A 16,510-nucleotide genomic window follows, 5' to 3' on the forward strand; every position below is an offset into this window, starting at 1 on the left:
GGAGGGATGGAAGCTTTTGCGGCCAGAAAAGCTGTCTGCCAAATCCTGGCTTGCTACTGGAGAGAGTCTGGAAGGAATGATTTAAGGAGAAAGTGCAGGGCATCAGCTCAGGAAAGATTAAGTTGGTAGAGAATGCCCAGCTGGAAGGAAGACAGTCTGGAGTTTATTTGCTGATCTTTTGCACCGCAACTGCCAGATCCAAGTGAGATGGCAAAGGCAGTAGGGAGCTACATGTAGCCTAGAGAACAATCCGTGTTAAACACCAACAACATAGTTCAGCAGCGTGAGTTTATGTGGGGCTACAGGTACACAATACGCAACACAGCAGATGAAACCTTTATTATTGCTTCTTCGGTATCCTTGGTATTTAAGCAAAGAGATTAAAGGTTAGCTTGTGTACATCTGCAAAAGCTGTAATTACTGTACTGCCTCAAACCATTCCTTTACTTCTGTTTTCTTTCTTTTTTCCAAAGCCTTCCCCTCTCATCCCCTGTGCCCCAATTAGAATAAAACAAAATCTAACTCATCCAGAAGCACACGCAGCCACATATCTGGATTTGGCTTTTGCATCCCTCCTAGTACACCAAGGCTCTCACTACAGTCTGGGTTGCTTCACGCTGGCCTCTTTCCCATCCTGCTGGATGCAGTAACACCTCAAAACCTCTTTAAGGAAAGGTGAGCTAGAGGGAGGGAGCACTAAATCACAATACACATGTATGGAACAGTCGTGGGGAGGATCTGCCTCTGCACCAGGACACCAAAGCAATTAAAGCCCTAAAGGAACTGTGTGAAGGAGAGTGGGGTTTGTGTGATGTTTCGTCTACGGAGCTGGGTGTCCCGGTCCCAAGAAAAGCAGAACCCAGGCATAACTTCACCAGAGGCTGCAGGATCTTCAAACTGTGGCTGAGCAGACTGTATGGGGCACAGCCAACACTGACTGCCACAGTGACCTCCTGAGGAGCATCACGGCTGGCTACGCATACCTGCCTCTGACTTCAAGTAAAACTGCACTTCCTCCCTCCTCTCCTCTCCTCTCCTGCTCATATTTTTTATTTGACCTTAGAAATATCAAGAATATCAAGTCTCATTTGTCTGTGCTGAAATCTCTCTTTGAAGACTTGTCTGGCCTCAGCCTGAGAGCTTTTCTTCCAATTGTTAGTCAAGTAAGTGCATGCGTGGGAAAGAGAAAGGAAGAAGAATTTCTAATAGCATAAATTAAAAATAAACACTCCTGCCTTCTCTCTGGTTTAAAAGGTTCCGTTCCATTAAAAACCTGAATATCAGAAAATATTTATCAAGTACCTTCAGGAACGGGGGCAAATTCTAGACTAAAAACCAACAAAATGTGTCAAACAAAAAGAGTTTTTCCAAGATATCATCACATCATATTCTGGTCACTACTTTCTTCTCAAAAAGGATCTGCTACTTTGTGTGAAATTACCAAGCAGCTCTCCCTCAACACCAAGTGACAAATATTTTACCTGTGTCCCAAGATCTTTCATCCTGGCCAAGGCAAGCTCTCTCAGGTTCCCGTGCTCCACTCCGGAGCTCACTAGTGGCATCGGAATATCTCTGCGTGTTAAAGGAAAAAGAAAAACCTCAAACAACTGCATTAGCAGGCAATAAACCAGAAAGTACCATTATGGTCACCTAGGCCATGATCCCAAATAGCTGACCACAGAACGTACCTGAATTACCTTTGTTTCAAGTATTTGGTTGAACAAGAAATAACACAGGCAAAAATCAACTAAAAGCAGGAGGAAAATGAAGGGAAAAAGCAATAGAGTTCATTTTAGTAAAAAAAGACCGAAGACGAAAGTAGGCTTTTACAACCCCGAGAAATAAGCTACAATTTTGCTCTCAGTTCTTCACTTGGAAAACTGAAAAAAGGATCACCCAGCCCAGGCTGTGCCTAGCCTTGGACTCCATGTCAGACGTTCTTCATGGTCCCTGCTGCTGGAGACCAGCGGTTGGGACCCAGAGCACACCTTTCTGCTGCGTCTGAGCTGAATGCACATCGGGGAAAATACATCAGAATGACAACGTTTTTACGTTGGGAAGCTTGCTGTTTAAAAGTGAGAAAGTTTTGTTTAGCTGATGGTTTGCAGCAAAGCCCAGCCAGAAAATCGAGGGTCTTCCTGTGGGAATATAAATCAGTGAGCCTGCGAACGGCAAGACGCCCTCTTTCAGCTCTCCAAGGCAGGTACTAAAATTGAATTTGAAAGGAAGACCAGATTTGGCCTCTCCACTGCCTTCCACAGGAGTTTGTCCCACTTGACGTCAGGAAAGCAGGATACCATCCCTAGGGAAGGGAGGATTTATGCACCCAGACCAAGCTGAGAAAGAAGCATGACGATTAGAAGGACATCCCAACCACACACACCTTCTCTTTAATGCAGCATTCCACAGCGGTTCCAAATGCTTCTCCTCCCTCCTCCTGCTCAAACTCCACCCTGGCCCTTCTGATAACACACCAACCCAAGTGCTCTACTGGAAAATTCAAAATCCCTCAGATCCTCTACAAAGAACCAAGGGCTATACAAGTGTGAAAGACACTCAGCATGTTGTAAAATAGGTTGGTCTTAATATGTAGACATTCCTTGGTGAGTATTTCTCCTTTGTCTACACAAACGTTCAAAAGAGTAAAGCACAGAGTATCACAAAAACATACAGAGAATGAGATGGTTCAGGGAACTGGTAATGTAATTAGCTTAATCCATCTTGGTTCAGTAGTGACTGAAAGTCATCACCATCTAGCAGCTGTCTGATGACCTCTTAAAATGTATTAATTGATCTATTCTGTTCCTTGAGGACTTGCATTCGCATCACGGCCACCATGAACGACTGCTGGGTTTGGCAGCAGCTGTATAAAAGAGAAAGGTCTTCAAGGGTCCTAAAGACTTGATCCTTGTGCTGCTGTTGCCTTACAGAAATCTGAGACACTGGCAAGGGGGCAAGAAAAGGAGTTTTCTTTTACTGTAAAGAATGAAACAAGTGCTTCAGACTCCACCATTCTCTTCCCATTTCAGCATCACACACCACCAGTTCCAGTACAGCTTTCTCCAGCATATGGTTTGTGTTTTGCTTCCCCACCCTGTTTTCCTTGCTCTTCTTTCTCCAGAAGCCAAAAGATCCATGCAAAATTCCGCGCCTCTGACCCTCGCACGCCAAAATGTTGAGGCAAAATGCAATTAGCCAACCAGTTCATTTATTCCGTGGATTTCTTTGAGTAAATACGACGCTGTAGAACCAACACAACATACTTCAAAGAGCTTCAATTAGAGGAAATGAGCACTTCACATTGTGACTAAAGGACACACTAGAGGAGAACAGCGTTTTCACCAGGGCATGTTAGATCTACAGTGATAATCTAACTAAAATGCCTTTTTTCTAATTATGGAACAACTCCAAAAAAGTCAGACTGTATGTATTTCTCCTAGAGGGACGTAGATAAAACAGCCTAACATCTTCCAGTACCAAGTCTTTAGTTAAATCCAGAGTCAGCTATGAAAGAGCAGATAATCTACTGTAAATAAATGAAAGATTACAAGATACAGTAACTTGAGCCGCTCTCATCTCCCTGCTAGGCGACAAATTAAATTGAAATATAAATGCGAAAAATAAGCTTTTTAATAAAAAGCAAGCAAGAAATAGCTTCTCTAGCTGCACTTCAAATGAGGGCAGAGTATTTAAACAAATACCCTGTGTGCATCACTAGTGTACACATTAATGGCCTGTTTTGAACACCCACCAGACAGCAATGTACTGATTTCAGGAGCTGTTAAAATGCAAACTAAGTTGAAGGATACAGGGGATTAAATCCTGACCTTACTACAGTTCATGTGCAATTTGCCAGAAGCTTCAACGGGGCCTATTTCATCTTCTGTTTGTCGAATGCGCAGGTTCACAAACATTCAGGACAAATACAGCAATAAGCATCTCCAGAGTTACGAAGTAACCACGAAGAATTATTCCCCTCCAACCAGCCATTAAAATCTCAATCTTTCCGCGGTGTTTTGCCAGGGACGCCTCTCCTGTGCTCCCCCAGGTCGTTAAATTGAGTATTTTGAACATGCGGCAGACCACAAGAATATCAAGTCCCTTGTGTTTCCTGAAAACCTGCTACTAGGGACCAGAGATCTCACCCGGTGGTCTTAATAAGGAAGGGGATGGATGGCTCAGCCTTCTTCTGGTGGTGCTTGGTACAAAACCCAATGCACGTACCAAACAGCCAGGCAGCGTGCAGGGAGCTCAGCACAAGCTGCCTTCCAGGAAGGCAAGCTGAAACTGGAAGGATGGCAGAAATAGAGCCTGAAATGCAAGAGGTGAAGGAGGGAGGAGCTGGGAAAGCAGACAGGAGGGAGGTGGAAAGGGAATGTTGCAGGGGGCTGCAATGGGGAGCTGGAAACGGTCGCTGTCCTCAGCGAAGCAGTGCTGGGAAGAGGCCACGAATCCTTCAGAAATCTGGCTTTGTTCATTATTCTGCTGCACAGTCACACAATGACCCCGAAAGCAATTTAGATCAAAGTAATAGCTTTTGGACTTTGCACTGGAGGTGTAAAAATCTGTAATCACCAAGAACAAGTTTCAGATAACATTGAGGCAGTCAGCAAGAAAACAGCTATTCCACTGGAACATAATAACTGACAGCTGGATGACAGCTGGACGGGGGCTGCTGCCGCCAACAGAAGAAACCCGTCATCAGGCTCTGGGAAAGCAGCACACCACGCAAACCCTTTGCCAGGCCCACGTTCTTCAGGAGATGACCTGCAGACTTCTGCTTTCCTCTAAGAATAATGCTATTTGTTTCAGGTACAACCTATGGTAAGAGCATCACCAACAAATGGGCCACTACATCTGTACCGGAATCCATCAGGAAGAGGGAGAAGAGCATACAGGGGGAAAAGACAGGAGTTTTGCTTTTAATAATGCTTCGACAAATGATGTGAACAGCCTGGGGGAATATCAAGTAGGTATTTCCTCTAAGACGTGTTTTGCCTTCTTAATCAGCATCACAACCTTCTTCTCAGAGCTACAGACACGAGTCTCTCGCAGTAGCGGAGATCTGCAGGAAGGATCTCCTGCTCACTGAATCCATGTTACCAGAGTGCTGGAACGTGCTCACATGCATCAGCCTAATCAAGTTTTACTATCTTCCTACTTTCTTCTCCTCCTCTTCGGTAACTCTGCAAAGCTCCAGAATCTCATTCCTTTGGCTGAAAGAAAATTTCCAGCTTCCTGTGTCGCTTTATCCGAGGCTATTTCCCATTTCGTTCCGTGCCCAAATCAATCTTCCCATTTCTTAGAAGGTTATTTTCCCTCTCTCATAAACTTGCAGAGATTTTCTGTCCACCTCTATCCTTCAAAAAGAAGACTGATGCGCCTGTGCACACACTTCCACAGTTCATTTTCTTGAAGATGGGGATTATTCCAGATAAGGGCTTACCAAAGTCTGCATTAATACCTCTGTCTCTAAAAAGTTATCTTGGAAAAAAAATGCTTTCCACAGCTGCTTTCACCAGTGGCTTATTTATATTATGGACCAAGGCAGTGGAAACATCTCCTCCTCTGCTATTTTCACATGGCAGTCTCCCAGTTTGCAGCACAACCTCCTCAGAGCTTTATCTCAAACTTGCCTGAAGTGCATCTCGTTATTACGCCAGCTTCAACTCCACCAGATCCTGCTTGTGCATCCTCTCTTTCAGTGATGCTTTGCACCATCCACAAGGCTTCCTCAGTGCCCTATTACTTTTTGTATTAGTGTAAATAAATACAATTTTGAGCAAGACTGTTTTTTTAAATGGACGTTTGAGAAATTCCACTGATAAGGCTGCATCCAGACTTCGTCAAGGCTACCCGGTGTTTCTTGCCTTCAGCAACTTTCTTCTCTGCCTCGTTTTCCACTTATCCCTGCTCCGTAATACATTTCCAGACGGGCACAAAAATCAAGTGCCCTACAGAAGTCCAGCCAGGTGAGGTGTAAAGCACAAGGCTTTCTCATTCTGCACTCTAGAGCTAGGCACTGGCACTGTTTCTGGCTCGTGTAGCTGGAAGCCAACTGAGTAGTGCCTGCACATGCAAAAATAGGTAAGTGTGCTACAGCCTCCCTTCCTACTATCAGACACATACAAGATAACAGCAGAAAAAATAATCCAAGAAGGACCCCACACTGAAAACACAATGCTAGGGCAAGTATTACTTATCGCCCCGGGAAGGGAGGTTTCTGAATGGAAATAGCAGCACTACCATAATACACTTATGAAAACCCTGCAATGCCCATGGGGAAAGACAGGAAGTCTTTAGAGCAACAGGAAAAAAAAAAGCCTCGTAGCTCCTGTAATAAATATAGGAAACTTCGCCCACAGCCAAGAGGCAATTATCCATCACTATCATTAGAGTACTGCGTGTGCCACATCCTATGCTGGCAGTGAAAATGGGGCCTCCAGAAATCCTGAAGTTTCTGGGTGTATTAGAGAGGCAGTTCAATTTAAATGGTTTCTCGTTCTACTTGGCCTTTCCCATTCTGAATAGACAGGAGGCAGTTTAAAAATCTTTAGTGCATTAATGATTGCAACTGAAAAATAGTAACAGGCCGAGTCAGATCTGGCTGTGATTAAAGCAAGAATCCCTCCAAGTGCAATAAATCAATACCCAAAGCCCACCACAGAAAATTACCTCTGAACACGGTACACACGTGTCCACGGTGGGACGAGAGCCAAGATTCTGGCCACCAGATCCACAAGAGTGCTAGGGGGGTAGCTCTTGTATCTTCCAGTCTTCCACAGCTCGTACAGGCCAGTGCCACGGATCACGAGCGTTGGATAGAGCTTCATGCCGTCCGGGCGAAAAGCAGGATTCTCAAAAAACTCCTGCAAAAGTGGAACAAAAATGTGAGTCAGAGAGAAACAAACCAGATCTCCTGAGGTTTCAATGCCCTAACAAAACTAATTTCAAGACGGGTTCTGTAAAACACAATTGTAAGCGTGGCTTAGGAATGACTGGCTTACATCGAATTTTCAGTATTTATCAGTTCACGGCGTTTTTAGAAATAAAAGTATATTATAGACTTAAAGGGAAAGCCGATAAAGAAAAAAAATCCACATGACAATGCTACCAATCAAATCCGCGCGTTGCCGCTACCTTTCAGCATGAATTCAATAGATACTGCTCCATTTATTGTAACAGACTCTGCTCAGAATTAGAACAATAGAAATGAGCGCACTTATCTTCAATCTCAGCAGACCACATTTAGAGATTAATCAATGTGTCTGGGACACATCATTTGAATAGCAATGAAGAAAAACAGATTTATTCCACAATGAGGTTCTGAACAATCCTGGAGAGCGGGAGGACACGCTGGATCTCCTGCTAACTTCTGCGAATAAATCCCAGCGGAGAGCTGCAAACTGAACAACGCTAGCTCGCACTACACATCCATCACGGTGGTTTTTTTTTTCAGATTAAATTTCAGTAATGACAATTAAAATAATTTACTAATAACAATAATAATATGTTAAAAAAACAACATGTAAGGCACCCTGAACCGAACAGCCATTAAAGTGACTTAAGTGATGGTATAGGCCTTCTAACTGCATCTCCAGGCTAAATATAATATTGGATTAGACCACTGAACGCTTGAAATCTACAGCTTGATCCCTCTCCAGCACAGTGTTCTTGTAATAAAAAAACCTCAAGTTTATTAAGCTGAGTTAACGGCCGGCTATTGCGGTCCCACCAGTTGCTGCGCCAGCTTTGGTGCTCCCCAGCACTTTGCTTTAGTGCTTCGATGCATTCACGTGGCCCGGCCCCGCTCTGCGACTTCGCTAGGTTTCCTGCCGCTGCTGTGTGTTAAACCAGCTCCCGGAGCGCTCCTGCAAGCCCTGACGCCGGAATAAAGTGCCATTAGCAGCCTGCTGGGAGCAGGACCTCCCCGCGCCGGCAGCGCCGAGCGGCTTTGTTGCTGCACAAACCCATCCTTTAACTGCTCAAAGAAACGGCAAATGGTTTGCTGCTGGCTTGAGCGCGCCAAAATGGATCTGCACGGGCTCGAATGCGTGCGAGATCCAGCACAAAGATGGGAGGAAGGGAGCGTGGTGAGAGGAGCAGCAGGACAACATCGGCCTGGGCCATCTCAAGCAGGCACCCTGCTGAAGCCCCGGCCAGCTCCAGCAGCCTCTGTCCTGCACGCCCACACCGCTGCTCCTGCTGGGCGGCTCCAGAGCAAAACACATCAGAGCGAATACATCTGTAAAAAAGAAAGTGGTCAAAAAACCTTTTTCAGGCAGAGCCGCCTCCTGAGCCATTGTATACATCTGAACAGAGACCGGCACAACCGAGGATTCAGCCTAAGACACAAAACAAGATACAGACTGTGGATCAAGTCCACGTTGCTGCTGCAAAACTAAAAAACTGTCAAATCCTGCATTTCTCCTCAAAGAGTGCCCAAGACACAAGGCCACGAAGCACCCCAGAGGGACAAGGTACCTTGTGTGTGTCCCACTAAGCTGTGCTACTTGTGAAGTGAGTGGTTTGTAGAGAAACAAGCCAAACACCGACAGAAAGCGATGACTGGACCCCAGCATCACGGCGCTCACGCTGGAGTGCGTGTGGGTACAAAAGAGGCAAAAAAGGTTGGTCTTCTCCTTTTCCCAGCTGTTTGTGCACTCTATACAACCCCCCTGTTCATCATGAGCCTCGTATCACCACCGGGAGAGGAAAAACACTCATTTTGCCAGCTCCGTGAAATCATCACCATCACCATCATCTCCGAGGCGAGGACGTAAATGACTTACTCGGAGGCACTTGGGGCTGGCTCGCGCTCCCCAGGCAGCGGACGTGATGGCTCCCTGCCCTGCCCACGCCTCCTGCCAGCTCCAGTTCCCGCAGACCCTCGGCCAGGATGACTCACCGATGTGGGAGAACGCATTTTGGGGAGAATACTTTTGTTTCGGCGTTGGACTGGGTTACGGAGCAGCCTATCGAGCAGCAGAGGTGAAGTGGTGGAAGCAGGATCTGCCCCCAGGTGTTGGGTCTGCTTAGAGCACCCCTCAGAAGGGCTCGTCCTCCCCCTTGCCCCAAGGGTTCAGTTTGACTTTGCAGGTAAATCATAAATATCATAAATCATAAACACCATAAATCATAAATATCCTAAATTATAAATATCCTAAATCATAAATATCATAAATACCATCCTGGTGGCTGAGAGGGAAGGCAGACGTGTGTGCCCTTGGCCAACCACTCTCCTCACTTCTTTTGTGCCAGCCCCAGTGTGCATCCGACCCTCAGGACACAAAGAGGGAAAAAAAATAAAATTCACCAGGCTCATTTTCGAAGCAGCCAGCTGAAGCAGGTGTTATCCAAAATCATACAACATGTTAGGGGTCAGAAAAATAAGTTGGAAAAGCGTTGTCCTGGACCAACCCAAAAGGACAGCCTCCCCCCTTCTGTGGGTGGTTAGAGGAGCTCTAATGTAAAAGAAAGCAACTGTGAAAAAAGGAATGAGACAGTCTTGTAAGAAGTGACTGCTCTAACGAGAGGAGTTATATGGCCAAGTAGAGCTGAAGAAGAGAAAGACATTATGGTAAGAAAGCAATGACGCTTCCACAATGAGATACAGAAAGGTAAATAAGCCACTCCAGCAAGGAAAAAAGCTTCCAGATAGGCAATGTATTAATATTCGCAACAATACTGAGCTGAATGCAAAAGCATCTATGATTCATCAGGCAGAATATTTAAAACACTCCCTGATTTACATTGCAGATTAAAGGCAAACGCATCAACACAGTGCTAAGGTTAAAAACATCCAGCAGTCAAAGGCAAGGTCAAAAGTTAAGGTTTCTAATCACATCATGAATTTTGCCACTTCCTCCATAGTGTGTATTTTCTGTCATTATATAAAGCCAGCTGATAATGCTACGTCACATTTCAGTAGCACTGGCGTTAAAAAAGCCAAGTTTCATATTTATTTCTTAAATAATTTCTCAAAATATTCCTCAAGTTTAATTAATATTAATTATTTTTTGAAATAATTTCAAAAATACAACAAAGCAGCATCTCCTTTCTTCCAGAATCCCTTTTTTCAGTGGTAAACTTTAAAGAGTTTCCATAAATCCCAATGTTTAAAGCCTTAACCTTTTCCCATTTGTAAACAGTTTTGATTGAGTCTCTCATGAAACAAAAGGAGCTATAAAATGCCAACACATTCGAAGCTTTAGTAGTAACTGTAGCCTTTCCTTTTTTTAATTAGACACCTTAAAAGGTGTCTTCAACTGATAAAAATGCTCAGAACAGCTTACTGCCAAAACAAATTTAATCCCTTGTGCAGCATCTGTTCAGAGACCACCATCCAAAGCACCTCTGGAGTCAACAGGAGGCTTTCCATCAGGTCTAGGCAGGCACTCGATCAAGACTTAAATCCACTTCTGCTAATGCCCTGTGACGCAAGAGGCTAACGACGACCTGGAGAGAAAGGATCCCTACACATTTCCAGTCTTTTTGAATCACTTGAGGACGCGGCGTAGTACTCTCACACGCATGAATATTCTAAATGGAAACACATACAACTTCAAAGCTACTAAACCAATTTTCTTTGAACTTCCAGTTCTCTCCCCTCTAGCTAAAGACTGTAATCCAAGTAGCACTTAACACTTCTTGTATAATAGAGATGGATGCTGGAGTAAAATTTTAAATTTGTGTACGTAGATGATGGACAGGATGTAAAGGATTGTCATGGTGGTTTAATAATAATAAATACATATATATAAATTCAGATCAGTCAAAGCTTTTAATGATCTGGAGGTTCATAAACATGAGCATTTTTATACCCTAAAATAATGTGTGTCATAACCTTGGCCAATTTATGTGGTAGGAGAGAAAAGTTGAGTACTCTTTCACAGCAAATAATATATTGAGTAACCAGAAAAACCTGGAATTCACAATTTTTTTTGCTTCACCTGAGCTCCATTAAACATACTTTACTTGTAGGAACAGCTGCTCTACGAACTACAAACAATGAATCTTAATAAGATCCCATCAGCACACATTCAGGCTACAAGGTTATACAAGTTAGCTGCTAAAATGTTTTATGAGAATAGTAATTGATTTTACTAGCATATGCCTTTGTTGTAGAAGTTCCCTGTTATTAAAGCTAATGGCGTCTGCAGGATCCATTCATCCACCACCTCACAAACTCACTGCCACTATGAATAATCAGGGTCCGACGGGTGTAAAGTTAGTCATTTAGATGCCAAGAAGCCGATGATTTTTCCATCAAGGCAGACGTATCAAAGTGCATGATGGAATCCTTTTGTTCAACTCCCATCAATTGCTTTGAGTCTTATAAATTGCATGACACTGTAATTGTTGTCCAACAAAACAGACATTAGTTAAAAATCAAAAGTCAACATAACACTAATGTGAACCAAAAAAAAGCTCAGAATATGAGATGGAATCTGGAGGTGAAGTCCTGAGCTCAAATATTTCACTTTCTTATGTGTTTGCAACAACCTTTTTGAATTATAAATCTGTCAGTCAACCATCTATCTGTTCACAGTCGCAACAGAAAGGTCACAATCATTTGGAATCATAATGAGACTACACAGTGGTTTGGTCCCATTTTCAAGTTTGGCCATAGCACACATCAGCCAATATTAAAAATTTCATCTTTCCATTTTCATCTGATTTTACTGACCACTCTAAGCACAAAAAAAGAACAGAAATGTTTTGAAGAGACCCAAAAGCTGTAGTTCTTCCCCTCGCTCCAAAAAGAGAATGTTTTTATTGGATTCCATTTCATCTTCTTACCAAACAGAGATTCAGTTGCCATCTTTAATCTTCCTGCTCTCAAGAAGTTCGACTGTTGTAGGAGATATCAGTTATAGGATAAGCGAAGCAATTTATGTTATGCGTTTTACAAAAATGTCAGGTTTTGCTAAAAATAAAGGTCACCAAAACCTAGCTTTTAATGACTGTCCACTAGAAATGAGGTGCCTCTCAACCTGATTCCATAAACTTGAATTGGTTCCTTTGCTATAGTCCCTGCATTAGACAGATGATTAAATTCATGTCTGACTGCATTAAAATGAATGGTATCTTAACTCTCCATATCGCAGCATTCCTTATCTCCATCAGCCGTATTATTTATAACTATTAACAGTGGTAACACTTGAAAGCTACTGCGTTGAGTGACACTTCCAGCTCTACAGGGAGTGAACAATCACTTAGCAGTTTAATTATATGCATTAATAGAAGCTTGTGGCTCAAAAATGTGGCTCCATTTTAACTTGGAATTTGCATTTTCCCCCCTCTTTCTTGTAAATGCTGCTCTAATTAAAATGTAATGATAGGATCTGCATTCACTGATACTTACAATGGCCTACTGACCGAGAAGTAGAGACTGTAATGCCTTTTTACTGCGCTTTGGTACAGCCTGCGATTACATACATTGTCAGCTACCAGATGTCACCTGGGAAGCAGGGAAATGCAGTGCCAACAGCGAACCAAGACATAGTCATTTTAAAGTCACTTAACATCAATATCTGTCAATTGTGTGACCTTTGTCGTCCCGTTAAGAAGTTACCAGGAAATAATAAGATGCTACTTTGCAGCTACTCTGGACACCACCTTTCTGTAGACAGAATTCTGATAAATTAGACATTTTTGGATACAGTTTTATCACACAGTGACAGAATGGTGAAAAAAAATCATGATTACTGTAATGCATTTTACGAATTGCATGTGTGTTATACACTGTGATCATAGGATCACAGAATATCCTGAGTCGGAAAGGACCCAAAAGGATCATATCATAGAATGGTTTGGGTTTCAAATGGCCTTAGAGATCATCTAGTTCCATCCTCCTGCCAAGGGCAGGGACACCTTCCACTAGAGGATCACTTGGCTCCACACAACACCCCCCAAAAACCAGACCCTGTGTCTGAGAGCCTTGTCCAGACACTTCTTGAACTCCGGCAGCTCGGTGCTGTGACCGCTGCCCTGGGGAGCCTGTCCCAGTGCCCGACCACCCCTGGGTGCAGAACCTTTCCCTCACACCCAGCCTGACCCTCCCCTGTCCCAGCTCCATGCCGTTCCCTCGGGTCCTGTCGCTGTCCCCAGAGAGCAGAGCTCAGCGCCTGCCCCTCCGCTCCCCTCGGGAGGGAGCTGCAGGCCGCCATGAGGCCTCCCCTCGGCCTGCTCTGCTCTGGGCTGAACAAACCAAGGCATCCCAGCCGTTCCTCACACGCCTTCCCCTCCAGACCCTTCACCATCTTTGTAGCCCTCCTTTGGACACTCTCTGGTAGTTTTAAGTCCTTCTGATATTGTACCACCCAAAACCGCTCCCAGTGCTCGAGGTGAGGCGGCAGCAGGCAGAGCAGAGCGGGACAATCCCTTCCCTCGACCAGCAGCAGTGCCGGGCCTGATGCCCCCCAGGGTTTGTTTGGACACCGAGGTGAACACGAGCCAGCAACGTGCCCTTGTGGCCAAGAAGGCCAACAGTATCCCGGGGTGCAGTTGGAAGAGCATTGCCAGCAGGTCAAGGGAGGTGATCCTGCCCCTCTACTCAGCCCTGGTGAGGCCACACCTGGAGTATTGTGTCCAGCTGTGGGCTCCCCAGTACCAGAGGGACATGGAGCTACTGGAGCGGGTCCAAAGGAGGGCTACGAAGATGATGAGGGGACTGGAGCAGCTGTAGCACGAGGACAGGCTGAGAGAGCTGGGCCTGGTTAGCCTGGAGAAGAGAAGACCAAAGGGAGACCTCATCAATGGGTCTGAATATCTGAGGGGAGGCTGTCAAGAGGATGGAACCAGACTCTTCCCATTGTGCCCAGCTACAGGTCAAGAGGCAACAGGCAAAAAAAAATGAAGCCCAGGAGGTTCCATCTGCATATGAGAGGGCACTTGTGTGCTGTGAGGTGACAGAGCACTGGGACAGGCTGCCCAGAGAGGTTGTGGAGTCTCCTTCTCTGGAGATATCCAAAAATCCGCCTGGATGCCATCCTGTGCGAAGTGCTCGGGGTGACCCTGCTAAGCAGAGGGGTTTGGACCAGACGATCTCCAGAGCTCCCTTCCAGCCTGGGCCATTCTGGGATCCTGTGATCTCCCAAAGCCACCCGGACGTGGTGCTGGCCACCCTGCTCTGGGTGTTCCTGTTGGAGGAGGGGTGGGATGCGAGGACCCACACGTGCCTCCAGCCTCAACCATTCCCTAATTCTGTACGTGCCTTCCATGCAAAATGAGCACAAAGACAATGCAGAACACTCGGTGGCAATAAGGCAGATGAGCCCGCTATGAAAGGGAAAAGCAAGCTCTCTAGTATTTCACCTCTGGCAAGCTGGAGCTTGTTCTGCTGACTGTGCACACCCACTCTCCAAGGTATCTTTAACTGGCATTTATTTTAAATACCTATAATTAAAATACAATTGAAATATTTCTGTAATAGACCCTTGGGAATTTCCAAAGGTGCCTTGCATTTATATGAAGATGGTATGCTGAAATCACTCATGCCAAATATAACATTATTCCTGAGGCCTGTGAGGAAGGGGAGCGTTATCTATCCTCAAAGAGCACAAAGAGGTTTTTGGGGGAAACGACTCTACGCTGCAATTAGTAAATCCTGTTGTTGCGTCAGTGATGTCTGATGCAAACACACTACAAGGTGGCAACGTTTTTAATTAGGCTCCTCTGAAACGTGTATGTTACAATATATATGGTACCATGAATCTCTGTAAAATTCATTCAAAGGCAGGCTTAAAGCAGAGAGAGAGCAACTCATTTCTGCTTTACGTCTACACTCATGACAAAATCATGACAGATCTCCTACAGACGTGACCATGGGACAAAAAGTTTCTAAAGCAGGTGATCCCAACTTCCAGCCCTCCAGAAGGTAGCTGTAAAGCATCCTGCAATCAAGGGAGCAAAGGCCATTTTCCAGGTGAACGTTGTAATTTTCCTGGCTATTGACAGCTATGTAATAAAAATCCTTTCAGTTCCTGACATACTGAAGCTGTCAAATTTCACCAGAGTACATAAAATATGATTTTGGAAACTACTGAGCCAGGAAAACAGTGCCATAAAACCCAACATTTCGGCCACAAAAGGGTCAGTTCTGTGACTATTATTAACACCGTTTTTTAGCCCATCTGCCTGCAAATTTCTTCAACAATAGTATATATTAACGTGAAAACAGCACATCAGGGCACGCTGTAGCACAGTAGCGTACAGTAGGTGGACCAGAAAAGTTTGTTTCATGTTCATTTCTCTAGTCTTTAAATTCCTGAAGGTACAGGCTCACAATACTCGAGAAGTTTCTCAGTAGCACATCACAGAGGACCCTGATGTCTCATACTGAACTATTACAACAGCTCAAGTTAACGAGAACGTATTTATTGGTTGCCACTTAATGGAATAATCTATGTGCTCACTTCGGGTTGTTCCAGAGTGCCTCATACACAGCCTTTGAATGCCAAATAAGAAAAGTGGATTGGCCTGTTAACGTCTGGAGAAAACACCATGAAAGACCTTGTAATTCACCCTTCAAGGTGCAAAAGCTGTTATTCCTCCACCCTTCCCTGGCAGCACCCAAACCATGAAGTCCATGTGCCAAAGGGAACTTTTCCACAGGTGTCTAACACAAGCTAATCCTCGCACTATCCAGCTTCAGAAAGAAAGCATTAAACATAACCAGACCACTCGTGGGGTGCAACACAACAGTCGTAGTGGAGGTGACCTAATTTACGGGAGCATTTAGCCCACAGATGAGGTGTTGTCTTCAGTGAGTTATTTACCAATGCTATGCACTTCAGTTTCATAAATACCCTAACTCTAGGAAATTGCTGCTGCTGGCCGAAGAGGGAACATGCCTGCCTGCCATCCCATACCTTCCCTGGTCTTTTTGTATCCCTGGACTGTTCGGATCTGCATGTTGCCTCCTGTCTAACGCTGTCGGATAGTCGCTTTCTGCAAGGAGATGCTAGCGTATGACAGTCCCGGGCACCGCTACAATACAACTCAATAAGGAAAGAGACATTTCACATTTGGGAGATGCCTTGGGCATCAGCAGCATGACCTTGGAGCGTGGTTTTGACTCCTGAACACAGTATCTACGCGAACACCAGACAAGTCTCTCCAGATTGTGCTCACTGCACCGAGCAGCCCCATCTGCTCCGTCTTGCAGGTGCTCCAAGTGACTCTCCATTTATTACGCAGTTCTGGAGAAACCCATGAGAATACGTCAATAAATTTGCTGTGAAGTTTCACCTTCACTTTTACCGAGCACAGGACTCTGGCCTTTACGTTGCTGGAAGGGTCAGCTTTCCCCTAGGGCTAAGTCTGGGAAATACAGCATTTTTCATTGTTTTAAGTTAAAACACAAGTTTTGCGACACAGATCACTTTAAAGAATGTCTTCTACCCTACAAATCATTGAGACCAGCAACTCTACAATCTTTTTTGATAATCTAACCCTCTTTCATCAGACCTCTCCTCTCCATAACAAGCATCAACACAACCACATG

At 44.7% G+C, this 16,510-nt stretch overlaps 1 protein-coding gene across 1 annotated transcript in view; it reads right to left on the bottom strand.

Annotated features, from left to right (window-relative positions):
- Positions 1 to 16,510, bottom strand: part of ELP3 (elongator acetyltransferase complex subunit 3) — an 84,698-nt gene that overhangs the window by 29,103 nt on the left and 39,085 nt on the right. The window contains exons 10-11 of the mRNA XM_083831733.1: positions 6,676 to 6,869; positions 1,482 to 1,572 (exon numbers count right to left, since the gene is read on the bottom strand). Coding sequence (XP_083687859.1) covers positions 1,482 to 1,572; positions 6,676 to 6,869 — 285 coding nt within the window. The remainder of the gene's footprint in view (positions 1 to 1,481; positions 1,573 to 6,675; positions 6,870 to 16,510) is intronic.

Source organism: Anser anser, assembly GCF_964211835.1.
Source record: "Anser anser genome assembly, chromosome: 3".
Classification (NCBI taxonomy): Eukaryota; Metazoa; Chordata; class Aves; order Anseriformes; family Anatidae; genus Anser; species Anser anser.